We start from the raw sequence: 17,592 nt of genomic DNA, 5'->3' as shown, positions 1-17,592 counted from the left end.
GTTTTGATGACATTATGTAACCATTGTTTTCAATCAGAAAAAGGTTATAAACCAAGTGATACTGACTTTTTATAATTGTCTACTTAATAATGCACTACCGATGCTAAATAAATTTTTCCAGTGATGAAATGTAAAAAGGACTCAAGTATGTAATACATTTTTAATGGTTATGAATTCACATTTAATTACAATTAGTGTACAATTAGTGACATCTTAAATTGAGTTTGTATTTCACCCAGTGAAAAAGTGCAATTAAGATTTTCTCTACCTAGACTAGGAAAACGACCTTTATTTTATTAAGACAGTTGAGATTTCAATATAAAATTAACTTCAGTGAATTTTAAAAATGTTCTTTATGTTTATTCATTTGGGTTTATTGTATTTTATTTCTGATGTTGTATCTGTAATTGTATGTGCCCATGTTTAAACATCCAATAAGACTCATTTATTGTCATTAATGTTTATAAAAAAGCCAAGCAAATTAATGTGATCATTATCAACTTAATTCAGAAGTTACATTTTTCCTAGAATACTAGATATCAAAAAAAGATTTAGGTAAGTAAAGCCATTGAAACAAATGTTGGAGGTTATCTTAGTTTTTGAAAAATCTATGAATTGAAAATTCCCTGATTTCTATGCACAAAATTTTTATTTTTAACTATATGAGAACTAATTTTTTTATATTCAATATAGGTTATAAATAATCTTTTTATAAATAATCTTGTTAAACAGATTTCCAGTTATTCAAGGCTTGGTCACATTACTGTTGACCTTCCCTCCAAGTCATTTTGTTGGATACCTGTTACTCTTTATCCTGGGAGTTGAAGTATTAGTAAGTAATTTACCACGTTACCACATTTTCAGGTCTCTTTCATGCACATGTAACTCCTTTGAAATGACCTCATTTTCCCTTTCTTCTTTGGATTGCATTACTAGGTTCTCAGTTTTTTCTACCGCTATATGCTTACAGCTGGACTCATTGCATTTGCAGGTTGGCCATTTATCACTCCACTGTGGACTCGAGCAAAGGTATAAGTACTCACTTTGAAATTAGGCAGATTCATAGCGGCTTTGTTTTGATATGCATTTAACTCAGGGAATTATTCATTTTTTTAAGAACAGGGTAGAATGTGACCTTACATAAAGATCCTGACCCTTTTGACAGGAGGACTGAAGTTGACTTTAAGGTTTCAGTGATTCATGCAGACTTTCATATCAAAGTGAACTGGTCTTGTGGTGATTGAAATACTCAAGAAGCAGAGCTGATTTGTCCTTCTCTGAAGCACTTCCTAGATTCCTTTAGGCTCAAATATCTAAATGCCACAGAGGAACTGCCCAGAGCAGTGCAGTGGCATGAGCGGCCACACTCTGGACTCAAGTCAGAGGAGTCACCTCCCTCCTGGTCTGGAGCCACCTCAGTTTTTCTCTGGAGAAGTATTTATTCATGATAGATTATTTTAAAGTATAATTACTCCTGATTTTCTGCCTTTAACTAGGTAGGTAATTACAGTGTGCTTCTACAAAGAATACTCTCATGTTTTCATTTTGATACTTTTTGGTGGAGGTAGCAGGAAGATAGAAATATCTTCTTTCTACTCTATGAGAACCTACAAAATTTTCCAGTTAATGGGACTATTGACAATTTTTTGTCTTAATCTAATTACAGAAGTATTTTTACTTATTTCCCTCCTGGGCACAATCATTTGATTATGATTGCAGGCCAGCTTTCTTAAAGATGTCATCAATATATGGTAGAACATAAATTGAATGAAGTGCTTGCTTTGAAACAGCAGACCTGAGTCTAAATCCTGGCTGCTTCATTTACTAGTAATAGATCTGGTGCTACTTACACTTTGACATCTCTGAGCTCAGTTTCCTCATCTGAAATACTGTGAATAATACAGCCTACCTATTGAGGTTATTGTGAGAATTAAATGAGATAATGCCTATATCATACCTAATATAGTGCCTACTGTATAACAGATCCTTCACAAATAGTAACTATATTACTTTTTAAAGTAAACAGATGTAAAGCTTTGAATTTTCCTTTTAGTTTCACAGCCATGTAGTCTGTGAAACACTGAAGACAGTTTTTGTACCATAATGTCTAAAGATAACTTTTTTCTTTATTTTAGAGCACCTCGCTGAGTTGGATTTTCTTCTGTTTGCTCCTGGCAGTGTTCCCACTTATGCCTGTTGTAGGACGAAAGCCAAATATCTTTCTAGTGTATGCACCATATTTTAACTTATTTTCTTTTTAATGCAATTGTTTTTCTCAATCAACACTATGAAATATGAACCAAGTCTTGGCCATGAGTTTAAAATCATGTGAACAAACTAGAAGTTAAAATACTAAATACTATCAAACCATTAGTCATAATTTTGGCTCAGGCTCTGAGAGGCATTAAAACTCCCTGAAGATGCTTCTGGACCTTTGTAAGAAATGAAATTGTGCCAATGATAACTTAAAATGCCAAGAATTTTTTAAAGGTCTAGAAGCCTTTGTATGTTTTATATATTGGAAGATCAGTAAACGGTTTCACATGAAAAAATGTTCTGTTGCCAAAATTAAAAGGTCTAAAAGCCACTGATGATTGATGCAATCTCTCTTTTCCTTTGATCATGTCCACATTTTAAATGTCTGAGAAAAATGAAATTCTCTTCTATTCTGAATGTAAAGATCTCCATGGGAGGAAACTCTCTGTACCTTGACAGCTTTCTCATGTTTAATCACTTAAGCTGTTAGAAAATTCTATATACCTTACCTGAATTCTCCATGCTGCTGTTATATTTATTTCTCCTCAGTATATCCCAAGCAAATCTGTAAAATAATTGGTTACATTTGTTTTTAACTTTAAAGTTATTATCATGTAATCTGATGGCTGTGTGTGTGTGTGTGTGTGTGTGTGTGTGTGCAGGCGCTTGGCAAATTAAATGATCACTATTTCATTTAACATTTCCTTTCTTATTTTCTAATCATGTAATCATCTTTGTTACTTTCTTTTGAACTTTGTGTAACCAACTTTTTAGTGTTCTAACCCCATCTTTAATAGATGAGGGTATATCTTTTGAAGGAAAATTAACTCAATATTTTTTTAAAGTATGTGTTCATTTTAAAGTACCTATAAATTATATACATTTTATCTCATTTCTGTGAGAATAACAATATGGACTAGATCAGAAATTATTCCAGGAAGTCAATTTATTAGCAGAGCTCAAAAAATTTTATTGAATTCTAAGACTGTTTTATCTAAGCCATACTTTATTAGTTCTAAGTGAAAACATTTTGCAGCTGTCATAAACTGTAAACAGCATGTGCAAAGATGAAGTCAAACATTTTATTTTTTGCTTCCCACTACTCTGTGAGCTCTTCTCTTGTCTCTATAAAGCCGCTTTCCCTCCTTTCATTGGCCTCTACCCATCTGTCCTGCTCAAGCACTATTGACATATTTGAACAGGACTTATGCTAAAAGGAAAAGAAATTATATAAATGGTCTTCATAGAAAATTTTCACTTTACCTATTCCAGTAAAGATTAATTCAGGAAGTAAACTTGTTAAACCATGAGAAATCTAATTTGTATTTTTAAAAATTATGTTGTTTCCCCTCTTAATTTAAATTCCTCAGTGCTTCAAGTTTCCCAGTAGCTATATTTGCAACTTCTTCATTTTGCCTCCTGGTTTATGGAGAAATTGCTACTCTCCATTTGATCTCTCACCTCATCTCTCTTCTTTAGAAAATTACAAAGATAGATATGTGAAATATTTAAGGATAAATTAAAAGAAAGAGCAAAAATTTATATAACATAGCTATAATATTCTGAGGTAAAAACATATTTGCCAATTAATTGAAATACCAAATTATTTTTTTAAGAGGGTATGGGGGAGAAAAACAAAGAATCTTAATCATACACGGTTGTTTTTCATAAGATTTAATTAACTTTTCCCTCATGATTCTTAAAGAGAATATTAGAAGAATCAAAACAAAAGCAAAAACAAGCATTTTCCTGGGAGTTCCTGCTTCACGTTCTCTATAACCCTGCCTTTTGCTCCTTCTTATTTCTCTTAAACCAACTCCTTTTCACATAGTTCTATTATATTACTGGGTTCCAGATTCTATCCTCAATATAATTTCAGTCGTCCTGTGTTACTTGGATTTTTAGGAGGTGAGAAATAGAACTCAATAGTAATAGTACAGTATTTCCTTGATGTTAGTCTCCTTCGATTTCAGGAACCATACTGTATCTGGTGTTCTTGAAAAAGTGGAATTTGTTGTTTCATTACTGTACCAATGCCTCACCCACATGCTACTTTTGTGGCCCCTCTTCCATCCTTCCCTTAGCCAGAAACAGCTGTGAAAAGCACCAACGTCAGTGATAGAGAGGAACAATTTGTGGATTATAAATGTAGATTTTCCTTTGTGTATGAGTAGGTGCTCATAGTCAGAAAATGTGTGGTGTAGATACTGATATATTTGTATAGCTATCTTTTATATTGTTTTCTGTAAATTTGTCCAAGTCAAGCTGAGAATTATGGTATGCGTAAATGTTAAAAAAATCAAATTATGGAAATAAGATGAAGATACTTAAAAAATTGTGTGAAAAGTTGCAAATAACACCATCCCCACAGGATCTTTATTCTAAGATTTTTATTCTTCTTACACCTGTGTATTCATCTTGTTACTTCATCTTGATTAAGCAAATGATTGAGAGGTTCTATATTAAAGTAAAATATCTAATATTTTCATGTGATATATATTCTATAAATGTCTTAAGAAAATTTGAAATTGTGAATTGTGTTTTAAAACAGAGTGGGTGCAGGCTTGCTGGTTCTTCTGCTATCCCTGTTTGTTGTAACATCTGTCTTAAAAAGAAAAGATAGTCTTGTAAGTGAAGAGCTGGTGTTACATCTATTACAGGTCAGTTACAGATTTTCAACACTATGTTATACAAATGATACACTAAAATGTATCTTACAGTTGTATTTAATTATATTGTTCTTAAGATGCCATCCTGTTTTTTTTTAACCTCAATACCAGCTGAGAAGAGTTTTCTGTTTAAGATATTATATGGAAATATGTTCTCTAAAAGGTATGAAATAGCAAAAAGGTCAACAGAGGCCCCCCCCCCCAAAACGCCTAGATAGCAGAGATTAAGGAGATATAAGAAGTATTGTCCAAAGAGTTGAACTGAAAAAGACTTCCTCTGGTCTGAGATTCTGTGGTGTCCTAGTTTGGGTCAGGAAAAAAGTAAGCTCTTTGAAGTGAAAGCAGCCGCTTAGTATGTTTACAAGAAAATTAGTCAGTTTAAGACTTCAGATGACATACTAGGAGAAAATAAACATCACCTTGGTTGGTGGTTTTGGAGTGGTGAAAAGAACTTTGAACTTGACATTTCAAAATTGAGTCAATTCCCAGTTATGCTTTGTACTAGATGTGTGATTTTCAGTAATAGAACTTGTCTGTTTGTTTTTAATCTGTAAAGATAATATCCAGTAGGGTTGTAAGAGATTATATGATGTCATATTCTGTAAAATGATAGCTTTTTTGTAGATAAGAGTGGAAACCACTTTTTTTTCCCTTTTCAACAATAAACAATAAACCACATCTAGAACACTGAGAAAAAAACTTATTTAAGTCTCCTCAAAAAATTTACTCAGAACAAAGCTGGGATAATAGTATTTCCAAGAACACTCAAAAATTAAAATATACAACACTTAAAAGATGTTAACTCGTTCTCGGAGAACAACAGAGAACATATAAAAAGAGAAGTATTTTTGTCAAAGATCCTATCAAGCTATTGAAGTGCATCTTCTTTTTTTTTTTTTTTTTTTTTTTGCGGTACGCGGGCCTCTCACTGTTGTGGCCTCTCCCGTTGCGGAGCACAGGCTCCGGACGCGCAGACTCAGCGGCCATGGCTCACGGGCCCAGCCACTCTGCGGCATGTGGGATCTTCCCGGACCGGGGCACGAACCCGTGTCCCCTGCATCGGCAGGTGGACTCTCAACCACTGTGCCACAAGGGAAGCCCTACTGAAGTGTATCTTTTCATTTTAAATGGTATACCAACTGATTTTACACTAAACCATAGTAGCTTTGAAAAAATTCACCTGTAATACTGAATACTTTGATGAAGTGAGTGTTTCTGAACCTTATCTGTAGGAGCAAAGAATACCATGTTAAAATTCTTATGGACTTTGTGAGAAATACCCCTAAGTATAAAGTAATTCCTTCTTACCTTAACCTATTAATTTGCATTCATTCCTCTATTGTGTACCATATATATATTTTTATGATTCTAAGATTTGTCTTCTCACATTTTAATGTATCTAAAATGAGAATGTGTCTTACATTTGAAAGGATCCTAGAATTGTGTCATAGATTTATTGACAGCAATTCTTCCTTCTTCATTCACTGAAAATATGAGTAAATTAAATGTGTCTCTAGGATTTGGTGATCAGGTTGCTAATCTGATCTTTAAGAGAGTTTACTTTGTTCATAGCCATAATTTAGCTTATTTCTTAAACTGGCTATTAATCCGCTAATTCAGGGGTTGGCAGACATTTTTCTGACATGCTAGATTGCACATGTTTTAGGCTTGTGGGGCATATGGAGTCGGTTGTCACTTTTCAGCTTACCATTGTAGGGCAAAGGGAGCTGTAGACAACATGTGAATGAATGAGAGTGACCATGTTCCAATAAAATAATATTTCTAAAAGCAATAGTTTACCAACTCTACACTAGTTTGTCTATATTCCCTAAAGAATATTGTACTCCTTGTATTCCCAGTACCAGTGAAAACTCAGGCCACAGATATGTATTGAATGAATAAATAGATATGACTGTTAGTGAGGGCCAGAGGTGGAAGACACTCAGCCATATATGCCAAGCTATATACATTTCACTCTCTGCACTTCCATGATTTAAGAAAACTTCAAGATTAATAACAAATATTTCTAAGTAAAAACAGTGTGATAATGTATGCCAAAATACTCCTGAAAGTGTAAAACACCTCATTCATGCTTGTGAAGGAGGGCTTTTGCTTAGTACAAGAATTCTGACTGTTGGTCTTAGCCACAAGAAGGTGAGCTGGTCCAATTTCAATAACATTTTGGCCAGATTCCAGTTGTTCAAGCACTTTTCTAAGTATTCTTTCTAATATATAAATTAGTCACTCACCACCTTCTCTTTTATTTACGTCCTCTGTGTTTGTTGTTTTCAGATGCTAAGCACGGTGCTTTCCATTTGTGTTGTGTATGGCACTCATAATAGTCTACTCAAGAAACAAGGACTGCCTCTTATTAATCAGGTTGTTAGCTGGATAATATTAGGTAAGAGGTCAATCAAATCAAATGAGATAACTTTCCATCAAGTTACATCTTAAAATTATCCACTTACATCTGTATCATTGCTGTTGAAACAAATAATTTTGTTATGGGAAAATAATAATAACAAGCTATTATTTCTGTCTCTTGTTGGAAGTTGACAAAGAAAATTAGAACTTTTGTGAGCATTCATGTGTTATTAAGAATTACTTGATAGAATATTTATGACTTGATAATGAAGCTGTATATTTATTCGCACCTGATAGAAAGTGCTTCCAGAAGAGAAGAGGGTTTTGTGAAGAGATTCCTTTGCTGAAATTTCATGTCAATTCATAAATTCTCAGTTCTTACACAGGCACTAGGAAGCAGTTCAATTTTATCTGTATTTCCCTTGCTGAAAATAACATTGATTAGTCACCTCCCAACACATTACACATTTTATAAAGCTGATTATACATTTTTTTTTTTTTTTTTTTGGTATGCGGGCCTCTCACTGTTGTGGCCTCTCCCGTTGCGGAGCACAGGCTCCGGACGCACAGTCTCAGCGGCCATGGCTCACGGGCCCAGCCGCTCCACAGCATGTGGGATCTTCCCGGACCGGGGCACGAACCCGCGTCCCCTGAATCGGCAGGCAGACTCTCAACCACTGCGCCACCAGGGAAGCCCCTGATTATACATTTTAAAACGTATTCCTCTATAGTTCTTTTAAGAATGTGCGTGTGGAGCAAACATGTCATTTAAGGACTTAGCCTTTTCCTTCCAACTGGAAAACAGGAGCAAACTTTAAGTCCATGTTTTTCATTAAAAAAAGGAAAAAGTGGGCTTCCCTGGTGGCGCAGTGGTTGAGAATCTGCCTGCCAATGCAGGGGACACGGGTTCGAGCCCTGGTCTGGGAAGATCCCACATGCCACGGAGCAACTAGGCCTGTGAGCCACAACTACTGAGCCTGTGCGTCTGGAGCTTGTGCTCCACAACAAGAGAGGCCACGACAGTGAGAGGCCCGCGCACTGCGATGAAGAGTGGCCGCCGCTTGCCACAACTAGAGAAAGCCCTTGCACAGAAACGAAGACCCAACACAGCCAAAATTAAATAGATAAATTAATTAATTAATTAATTTAAAAGAAAAAAGAAGTAAAGCGAACCAAGTAAAATTCACTTAAAAAAAGTTTGTAATGCCTATGAATGATATGATGTGCAATTTAACATTTATTTATTTATAAATGATTTTTGTTCATTATTAAAAAAAGATCTTTGGATGGAACTTTATCTTAAAAAGACGATTAAGGGATAGGAGTATTTGTCCTTGGATTGCTCTTAAAATCCAAGCAGAGGCTTAAAACTACAACAGGAAACAGACATGTATCTCCTAAAGTTTTGATTTGCTCATTTTCTAAACACCTTGGTCATTGTATAAGTGGAAGTTACTCTTGGACAATAACTGTTCTTGTATATATAAATTTATTTTCACTGTGTAAACTTCATTTCATTATGGGCATTATGTAGGCCTTCCCTTTTAAATTATCTTGATTACTAAAGTTACTATTTACATTCATTCTGCATGACAATAGCAGCGACTGCTCTTTCATTTAAAAAATAAATGTGTTTAGTTTGTACTATGTTCTGGCACTATTCTGTTCTCTGAGAATAATAAATATGGAACAAGTCCCTGCCCTCCTGGAGCTTATATTCTGCAGGGCTGGGTGGTGGGGCTAGTAATCTAGCGGGGTATCTATATGTAATTGTCTCTCATATGACATGTTAGTTCTCAAATCCACAGAAAAATAAAAAATTATGAATGGCAACGATGACATTAAAGGGAAGTCTTTTTATTTTCCTGCATAACTCCAAAAATATGTGGTGTATATAACACACACCAGCATATAAACAATATATCACCTAGGGATAAACCACATGACAGAGAAGCAAAGAAAACAGAATTTGTGTTCATATTATTATATCTCATTTTTAAACATCTAAAACATCTAAAAAGGTGAAAAAAAGAGAAATTTCCCAGAATTACAGAAAGTCATCCTCTACTTCATGTTCTTGTCCATCTGTGATTATGAGTATGTATGTATAAAATTTTTTAAACATCATATTCAATATTTTTATCTATTCTACCATCCTTATATTAATTTTTCAGTTGACTTAATAATATCCTTTATGGTATTTTCCCTTTGTTTGTCTTTTATGACATTGACATTTTTGAAGAATATAGCCAATTAACTCTGGGAAAACTTACATTTTACCCATGAGTTACGCTGAGACATTCTAACCAAGAACAAGGGATGTTCTTTCACTTGTTCAAGTCTACCTCTGTGCCTTTAAAAGCAGTCTTCATAGTTTTCTTCATATAGGCTGGGAATATTTCTTGTTAAATATATTCCTAAGTATTTTATCTTTTTTGTTGCTATTATAAATGAGCTTTTCTCATTCATTGTATCTTCTAATTTTTTTTTTGAGTATAAGATGCTATTGATTTTTGCATGTTAATTTTATATCCTACTTCTTTACTGAATTTTCCTTTCTTGAGTTAGGTTTATCATTGACTCTCTAGGTAGAATTTTCCAAGTATACCATCATGTAATTTACAAATACAGATATGTATTTCCCCCTTCCTGTTCTTATTCCTCTCTTTTCTTTCATTTACTCGCATTGGCTAATACCTACAGAACAATATTAAATAGTAGAGATAGTGAACCTCCTTGATTTTTTTCCTGATCTTAGTGGGAGTGTCTCTGGAGTCCCCCCATTTAAGACAAATGCTGGCTTTAGGACTGAGGTATATATATTTATCATGTTAAAGAAAGTACATGCTCTCCTGTTTTATTTAGGGTTTTTATTAAGAATGGATGTTGAATTTTGTCAAAGACATTTTCAACATCTATGGAGAATAATATGTTTTTTTTTCCCTAGACCTGTTAATACGGTGAATAATACTAATAGATTTCCAGTATTGAGCCATTCTTGCATTTCTGATATAAACTCCTAAGACACATTTGATTATAATGTATTATTTTCTCAATGTAGCGTTGGAGTTCATTTGCTACTATTTTTCCATCAGTATTCATAAATGATATTGTTCTTTAATTTTCTTTGGTGTTCTAAATTTATCAGGCTTAGTTATCAATGTTATATTTGCTACATAAAAAGAATTGTTTCTCTTTAATTTCTATACTCTGAAACAATTTATGTAGCACTGGGACTATCTGTTCTGTAAAGTCCTGAAAGAATTCCCCTGTGAAACTATCTGAATTTAGTCCTTTTTTGTTGGGTAGTCCCCTGATAACTTTGTATTTCTCTATGAAATTGGTCTGTTTAAGCTTTTTATCTCTACTGCAGTTAGTTTGGAAAGCTATATTTGCTTAAGGAATTTTCTGTTTCTTCTAGATTTTCAAATTTATTCATATAGAGGGATGCAAAGTAATCTCTTATGATTTTTAAAAATTCCTTCTGTATCATTAGTCATTTCCCTCATAATTTATTTTGTATATTTGCACTTTCTTCCTTTTCTTTGATTAACTTAGCTAGTGGTTTGTCCTTTTTGTTTATTTTCTCAAAGAACATGGATTTTGATTTACTAATTTGATCTACTATTCTTCTGTTCAATACCTCATTAATTTTTGCTTTATCTTTAATTTCTAGTTTTATTACATTGTGTCTGAGAGTATTTTTTGTATTATTTTTACCTTATAGGACCTACTGATATTTTCCTTGTGCACTAGTGTATATGATTAACATTAGCATCCCATAGGTTTTAGTATGTTGTGTTTCCATTTTCATTTGTTGAAATATCTTTTTATTTCCCTTTTAATTTCTTTTTTGATCCATTAGTTGTTCAGGAGTATGTTGTTTAATTTCCACATATTTGTAGATTTTTCAGCTTTCTCTTGTTGTGATTTCTAGTTTTATACCATTATAGTCAGTAAAGATACTTGAAATGATTTCAGTCTTATTAAATTTGCTAAGACTTGTTTTGTGATCTATTATATGATCTATCCTGGAGAATGTTCCATGCACAGAATGTGTTCTGCTGCTACTAGTTGGAATGTTATATAAATTTTTGTTAGATCCATTTGGTCTAATGTATGGTTCAAGTCTAATGTTTCCTTGTTGATTTTCTCTCTGGATGATCTATCCCTTTCTGAAAGTGGAATATTGAAGTCTCCTATTATTATTGTATTCTTGTCTATTTCTCCCTTCAGATCTATTAGTATTTGCTTAATATATTTAGGGGCTCTGATGTTGGGTGCATATATATTTACAGTTGTTATATCTACCTGATCAGTTGACCCCTTTATCATTATGTAATGACCTTATTTGTCTGTTGTTACCATTTTTTGGCTGAAAGTCTATTTTGTTTGATATAGCTATAGCTACCCTTCACTTTCTTTTGGTTTCTACTTATATAGAATATCTTTTCCATTCCTTCACTTTGAGCCTATGTGTGTCCTTAAATCTGAAGTGAGTCTCTTATAGGCTGGACATATATTTTAAACAAGACTTTTCCTCCTTGGGATTAGGAAAGCATCGGTACTAGAGGATGCCTACCATATGGTGCAAGGCATGAAATAGTTGACTCATAGGTAGGTCAGCAGTATCTCCAGAGGTATCTTCCAGGCACTAATTCACTATAGTCTAGCTCCAGTGAACATTTTTTGCTAATGTGCTGGGATCCCTAAATGGGTTATATGTTATGCAACTGGTTCTAACTTATGTCACTCAGGATGGGGACTCTTATTTCCCTTTTAGCATCTTATCAATCCTTTACACAAAAGTCAAACAAATACAGAAAATACAGGTTGGTAAAACAGGTCTCATTTGAACTGGCTTTTTAAATAAATATTAAAATACTATTTCTTTCTGTTAAAATATATACCAGATGATGATAACGTTACTGGAACTACACATCTGAAAAAAAATCAGAAGCAATTCCTTTAAGATTACTGTAAATATAACTTACATAATCTTAAATCTTGCAGTGACTCAACTTTGAATGAGATTGTCTTTACATTTAACTTATTAGTAGGTGTTGACTAGTAGTAATAATAGCACCTAGCAGTTATTAAGCACTTACTCTATCTCAGGCACTATGCTCAAGGAGCATTTTATAGGTGAAATTGTATTTAAACCTCACAACAACTTTATTCATTTCTACTTAACAGATGGAAATACTGCTTAGACAGATTAACAAACTTGCCTCATGGTTAAAGAGTTATAAGTAATTCAGCAAGGATGCCCTCCCAAATTATCTGTCTTCATACTTTAGAGCATTTCATTCCACGCATATTGCCATCCTAGCCAGAAGGATTAGGAAATTATGCACATTTTCTTTCCAAAATAAAGATTGGGGAGTTTATGTTTTGCTACCCCCCAATTTATTTGCTCTTCTCCCACTGAAGTAGTTGCTTTCTAATATTGAGAAGAAAGATTACTTCACTTATTTGGATTACTCTTATTACAACTGTCGTGTGTGGTGAAGTCCTTGTCTCCTGTCTCTAATTTTCTAACTGGCACACTACAACTCTCAATGCATACTTTGCAGTGGGAAAACTTGGAGGAGGGAGTGTTTAGGAAAAATCAATTTCTGGGGAGTAAGTTGTCTTTGAACTAAATGTTTAATTAGGAGAAAAGTTGCTGAATCTTGAGTAATTTTTTTTATTATTTACATTAGAAAATGACAAATTATTTAAGAGTTATTACACTGAGCAAGGCTGAATATAAATTGGGAAAATCTGAAAAAAATTGTGGTTAAAATGGTGAAATGTAATTTTAATTAAAAATGTGAAGTTTCAAATTTCTTACAAAAATGAGTAGGGCAAATGTGGCTTCATTTTAAATATCACACAAATAATAAATGCTATAAATGATAATAGAGTATTCAGTGCTTTAAACTCAACATACCCTGTGTCGCTTGTACTAACACTACCCACATGTGTTTTATTGCAGCCTCTTCCTTCGTCATGCCTCTACTGAGTCCTCTGATTCTCTTTGATCGGCTGTTTAGCATTCTTGTTTCCTCAATGTCGACCTACCTACTTCTAAGCACAGGGTATAAACTGTTTTTAAATTTTAATTTTTAGTAGCAAGTTTTAAATGACATATTGACATTTCTCTGAGTATTTAACCTCTGGAAATGAAAAATACGTGAATCTTGAGGAATAAATTATTTTTCCTCTGTAAAAACTGTATGTGACTTGGTCTGTAATCTTCAGTTTTCTTTTTCTTATCATTTTCACAGTATTGCCTGTAGTCTTTGTGTTTCTGTTTATTTCCTGAAGTTGCTTAAATATTGCTTACCTACAGTGTTAGAGAGTTCTGATAGATTGTGGAGGAATTTTAAGTCTCAAACAATGACTTATAAGAATTTTAGTCTTTGTTGCATTCCTTTCATGCACTTTAAATTATGTTTTGATTTGTTCATTCTTCTTTGAGTATAATATTTTATTTTTACTCCTACATATGTCATAGTCCAGATATTCCTTTTGATTCAGAAACCTTTTAGAATATTTTCCCAAAAGGTAAACTGTTAAAAAGTTAAACATTTTCATTGAAGATTAGAATTTTCTTGTAAAACAAAACCAAAAAAGAACAGCTTGATTTGGGTTGGATTCTGAAGCATTCTCTAGAAATCAGTGAGAACGATGACATACTCTCCCATCTACTTTGAAGAAAAGAGTTCTTCACTTGCTTTTGAATTTTATTTCATCTTTACTTAAATCTTCATGAGGGTGAGAAATATGCACTTTACAATAAACACTGAATAGAGCAGACAAATCGAATAACCACCACTTAGACAGTTTCAAAATTTGGTCCAAATATAGGATCTTTATCCCAATTAGAATAAACCTAGGGATTTACATTGTGCACATTTAAGCACATTTAAGTTAAGAAATCTAAAAAGTGAAAAATCACGCCTAAAATCAGAATAATAAGTATGACCTTATTAACGAATGTATTAAGAAATATATTACCCAACATCAGAAAGTATATTTACCTTTGCAAAAGAAATTAGACAGAGGTAGCCTGAAAAAGCAGTCTAATAATTTCAGTTAGTACATTTTTCAGTGTCAAATCAGTTTTGCAAAACATAGTCCACCTGTTATCATTCCACGTCACTATTTTTGGATGACCTGGAGGGTTCTCCATGTAAATAAGTGAATAGTCAGAATTATAGGATATTTAAAAGAAATGCAGTTTCATTACTTTACAAAAGTACAATAATAGCAATCCTACTTCTAACAATGCACCCTTGATTAAATGAATAAAGAAGATTTATTTTTAGTCAGCATTTAATTATTTTTATGCAGATGGAAGCTATTATAATACTTGAAAATAGTTCTCTTTAGTTGGTTATAAACATTTTCCTCCAAAATTTTGATTATATTATCCCTTTGCTTAACAAAGTATAATACAACCTAAATGTCTTTTCAGCCCTGTTCAATTTGCACAGAGACCAAACTAGCAGATCCTAATTTAGAAAGGTTTTATTATGTACACTCTGAGCCCATGATGACATTTTATTGGTATTTCAGTTTATTAATTCAGATATACAGACTTTATATGAGATATTGGTTCTCTAAAGAAATAAAGTCCCATAAGAAGATTGTCTTTATCAGATTTATTCATCTACATTTTACAAAAATTTTATTTTATAGTTTTTGAAAAGAAGTAAATCTGTAGCACTATTTGTAGAACTATGGAATTTATGTTTTTACATATTAGGAAAGAATAATTTCATATATAAGTGCAAATATTTTAAAAATCATGGGGTTTTTTCTTTGTTTTTTGCTCAGAGAGTACACTTTCTTGATTCAATTAGCCAAGTTTTTTTTCACATTTCTAGTGTCCTGAACACTAGACAGACATACAGTTAGAACAATTAGTGTACCCCAGGTGTATAATAGAGTTGTAAGCTGCTATAAAATATGTACTCTATTTTACAATGTTAGGCAATTACAAAATGCAACAATTAAGTTATCGTAATTTAAGTTGTGAATTATGTGATATAAAGAATGACTAGAGACAGGGTTTGGGTAAGGGAGCTGAACTGATGCCATCAAGGACTCATGTGGAAATTGAACTAAATTTTCAAGAATGGCTAGGATACAGGCATTCTAATTCTTTCTTTTTCAATTTTTTTTAATCATTGTAAACATAGTATAATCACATTTTGAAGAGTAGGAATAAGGAAGAAAAATCATCTATTAACCCTACCCCTCCTATTGATGTTCTGACATATTTCCTTCCAGTCTTAGCTCTGTATTTATCTTTTTAACACAGTATTAATCATAGTCCATGTACTATTTTATATCTTTATTTTCTACTTTGCTGTATCTTATTTTTAATGTTTTTAAATTTTTATTTTATTTTTGTTTATTTATGGTTGTGTTGGGTCTTTGCTGCTGCATGCGGACTTTCTCTAGTTGTATTGAACGGGGACTACTCTTCGTTGCGGTGCTCGGGCTTCTCATTGCGGTGGCTTTTCTTGTTGCAGACAGGCTCTAGGGGCATGGGCTTCAGTAGTTGTGGCATGCAGGCTTAGCTGCTCCCTGCATGTGGGATCTTCCCGAACCAGGGATCGAACCCGTGTCCCCTGCATTGGCAGGCAGATTCTTAACCAATGCGTCACCAGGGAAGTCCCTCTACTTTATTTTAGAAGCATTTTCCTAGTTGGCTTATAGGCTTCCTAACCATCTTTTTTTTTTTTTTTTTTTTTTTGCGGTACATGGGCCTCCCACTGTTGTGGCCTCTCCCGTTGCCAAGCACAGGCTCCGGACGCACAGGCTCAGCGACCATGGCTCACGGGTCCAGCTGCCCCGCGGCATGTGGGATCTTCCCGGACCGGGGCACGAACCCGTGTCCCCTGCTTCGGCAGGTGGACTCTCAACCACTGTGCCACCAGGGAAGCCCCGAAACACTTATCTTAAACTAGAGCAGAAAAGGGTTAGGAAAAGCATCTGTCACTGCATTCTCTCATGAACGTTTCTCCTTTGTCCACATTTTAATGTCCACATTGTACGCCAGCCTAAAGATGTACCATACATTATTTAACTAAACTCCCCTGTGGATATTAAGCTGTTTTCTTGTTTTTCTCTTCTGTAAACAATATTGTAACAAACATCTTCAGATGGGAATCATAGTGTATATGTCTGATTATTTTCTCAGGGTGAATTCCTAGAAGTGACATTATTAGATTTATACTATATGAATATTTTTTAGATTCTTGATGCATAGTATTAGATTGCCTTCCAGGAAGTGTTTATTCCTAAGTAGAGAGTATGAGAGTTCCTTTTTCATTATACTCTTGTTGACATTTTTTTAATATGGGTAAATATTATGTGACTATGGCATCTGTTTTATAATTTCTGTATCAGTTATCAATATGGTCAGACATTTTTATGGATTTATTGGCTCTTTTTTTGCTTTTTGAGAGGTTTATATTCCCGTATTGCACCCAGTTTTTAAAAAATTTGGGATGTTTGTCTTGCTCTTCTTCTCTGTATATTAATCATTTTAACTCAGGAATTGTCTTTTTACCTTTGTCTTATGCTTTCTTTCTTTTTTGTATATTTCTGTCTTTTACCTCATGAATGAATTTTAAATATCTCTACTATTTTAAACATGTAATGATCTCAAGATCTGATAAATTTCAAAAGATGGTGTTAGAGTTGATATTTAAATGTTACTTTCCTTTCCTATTTTCTTCTTCTGGAAAGCCTAAAAAATTTAAATTTTGTGATGTTGTAACTTAGAAGTATTATCAAGATTGTTTTAATTTTGAGAAAGACCTATTAGTATTATAAATTTGCATTTTTATTTGTTTAATGTTTTTTTCTTTTCTACCCTCCCACTTCCACCTCACACCCCCCACCCCTTAGGTATGAAGCTCTCTTCCCATTAGTGTTGTCATGTTTGATGTTTGTCTGGATACACATGGAACAAGAAACCCTGCCACAATCTGTTGTTTTCTGTAAACAGAAGGTAGCTTGTCAAAATCATTCTTGCATTTATTTAAGAATATTAGAATATTCTCTATCCTATAAGGAGGTTGCAATGTTATTTCATCAAAAATTCTACTTAAAAATTTACAGTACTTAAGGCATTAATAATTAAGTTAATAATTAAGTCAAACAGTTTGTAAGGAAATTTTCACTTACAACAAAAGAAAAGCATGATTTTATTGTTTCATAGGCATTATATGGGTTGGGCTTTTCTTAGAGATTATTTGAGAATCTCTGATGCAAAAAAACATTAATATAGGTGAAAGAA

At 33.4% G+C, this 17,592-nt stretch overlaps 1 protein-coding gene across 7 annotated transcripts in view; it reads left to right on the top strand.

Moving 5' to 3' along the window:
• The window catches only part of PIGN (phosphatidylinositol glycan anchor biosynthesis class N), a 108,194-nt gene that overhangs the window by 55,518 nt on the left and 35,084 nt on the right, over positions 1–17,592 (top strand). For 6 of the 7 annotated variants that reach the window (XM_027118689.1, XM_027118683.1, XM_027118686.1 and 3 more), the window contains 7 exons: positions 733–832; positions 937–1,029; positions 2,136–2,227; positions 4,808–4,916; positions 7,218–7,326; positions 13,270–13,372; positions 17,202–17,304. In XM_027118689.1, the coding sequence (XP_026974490.1) occupies positions 733–832; positions 937–1,029; positions 2,136–2,227; positions 4,808–4,916; positions 7,218–7,326; positions 13,270–13,372; positions 17,202–17,304 (709 nt within the window). The remainder of the gene's footprint in view (positions 1–732; positions 833–936; positions 1,030–2,135; positions 2,228–4,807; positions 4,917–7,217; positions 7,327–13,269; positions 13,373–17,201; positions 17,305–17,592) is intronic. The other variant, XM_027118684.1, reaches the window with a different exon arrangement.

Source organism: Aethalodelphis obliquidens, unplaced genomic scaffold (assembly GCF_003676395.1).
Source record: "Aethalodelphis obliquidens isolate GAN/ISIS:26980383/991018 unplaced genomic scaffold, ASM367639v1 scaffold19, whole genome shotgun sequence".
NCBI classification, from domain to species: domain Eukaryota; kingdom Metazoa; phylum Chordata; class Mammalia; order Artiodactyla; family Delphinidae; genus Aethalodelphis; species Aethalodelphis obliquidens.
Note: the sequence above shows the minus strand (reverse complement) of the source record. Positions and strands in the feature narration are given on the sequence as shown.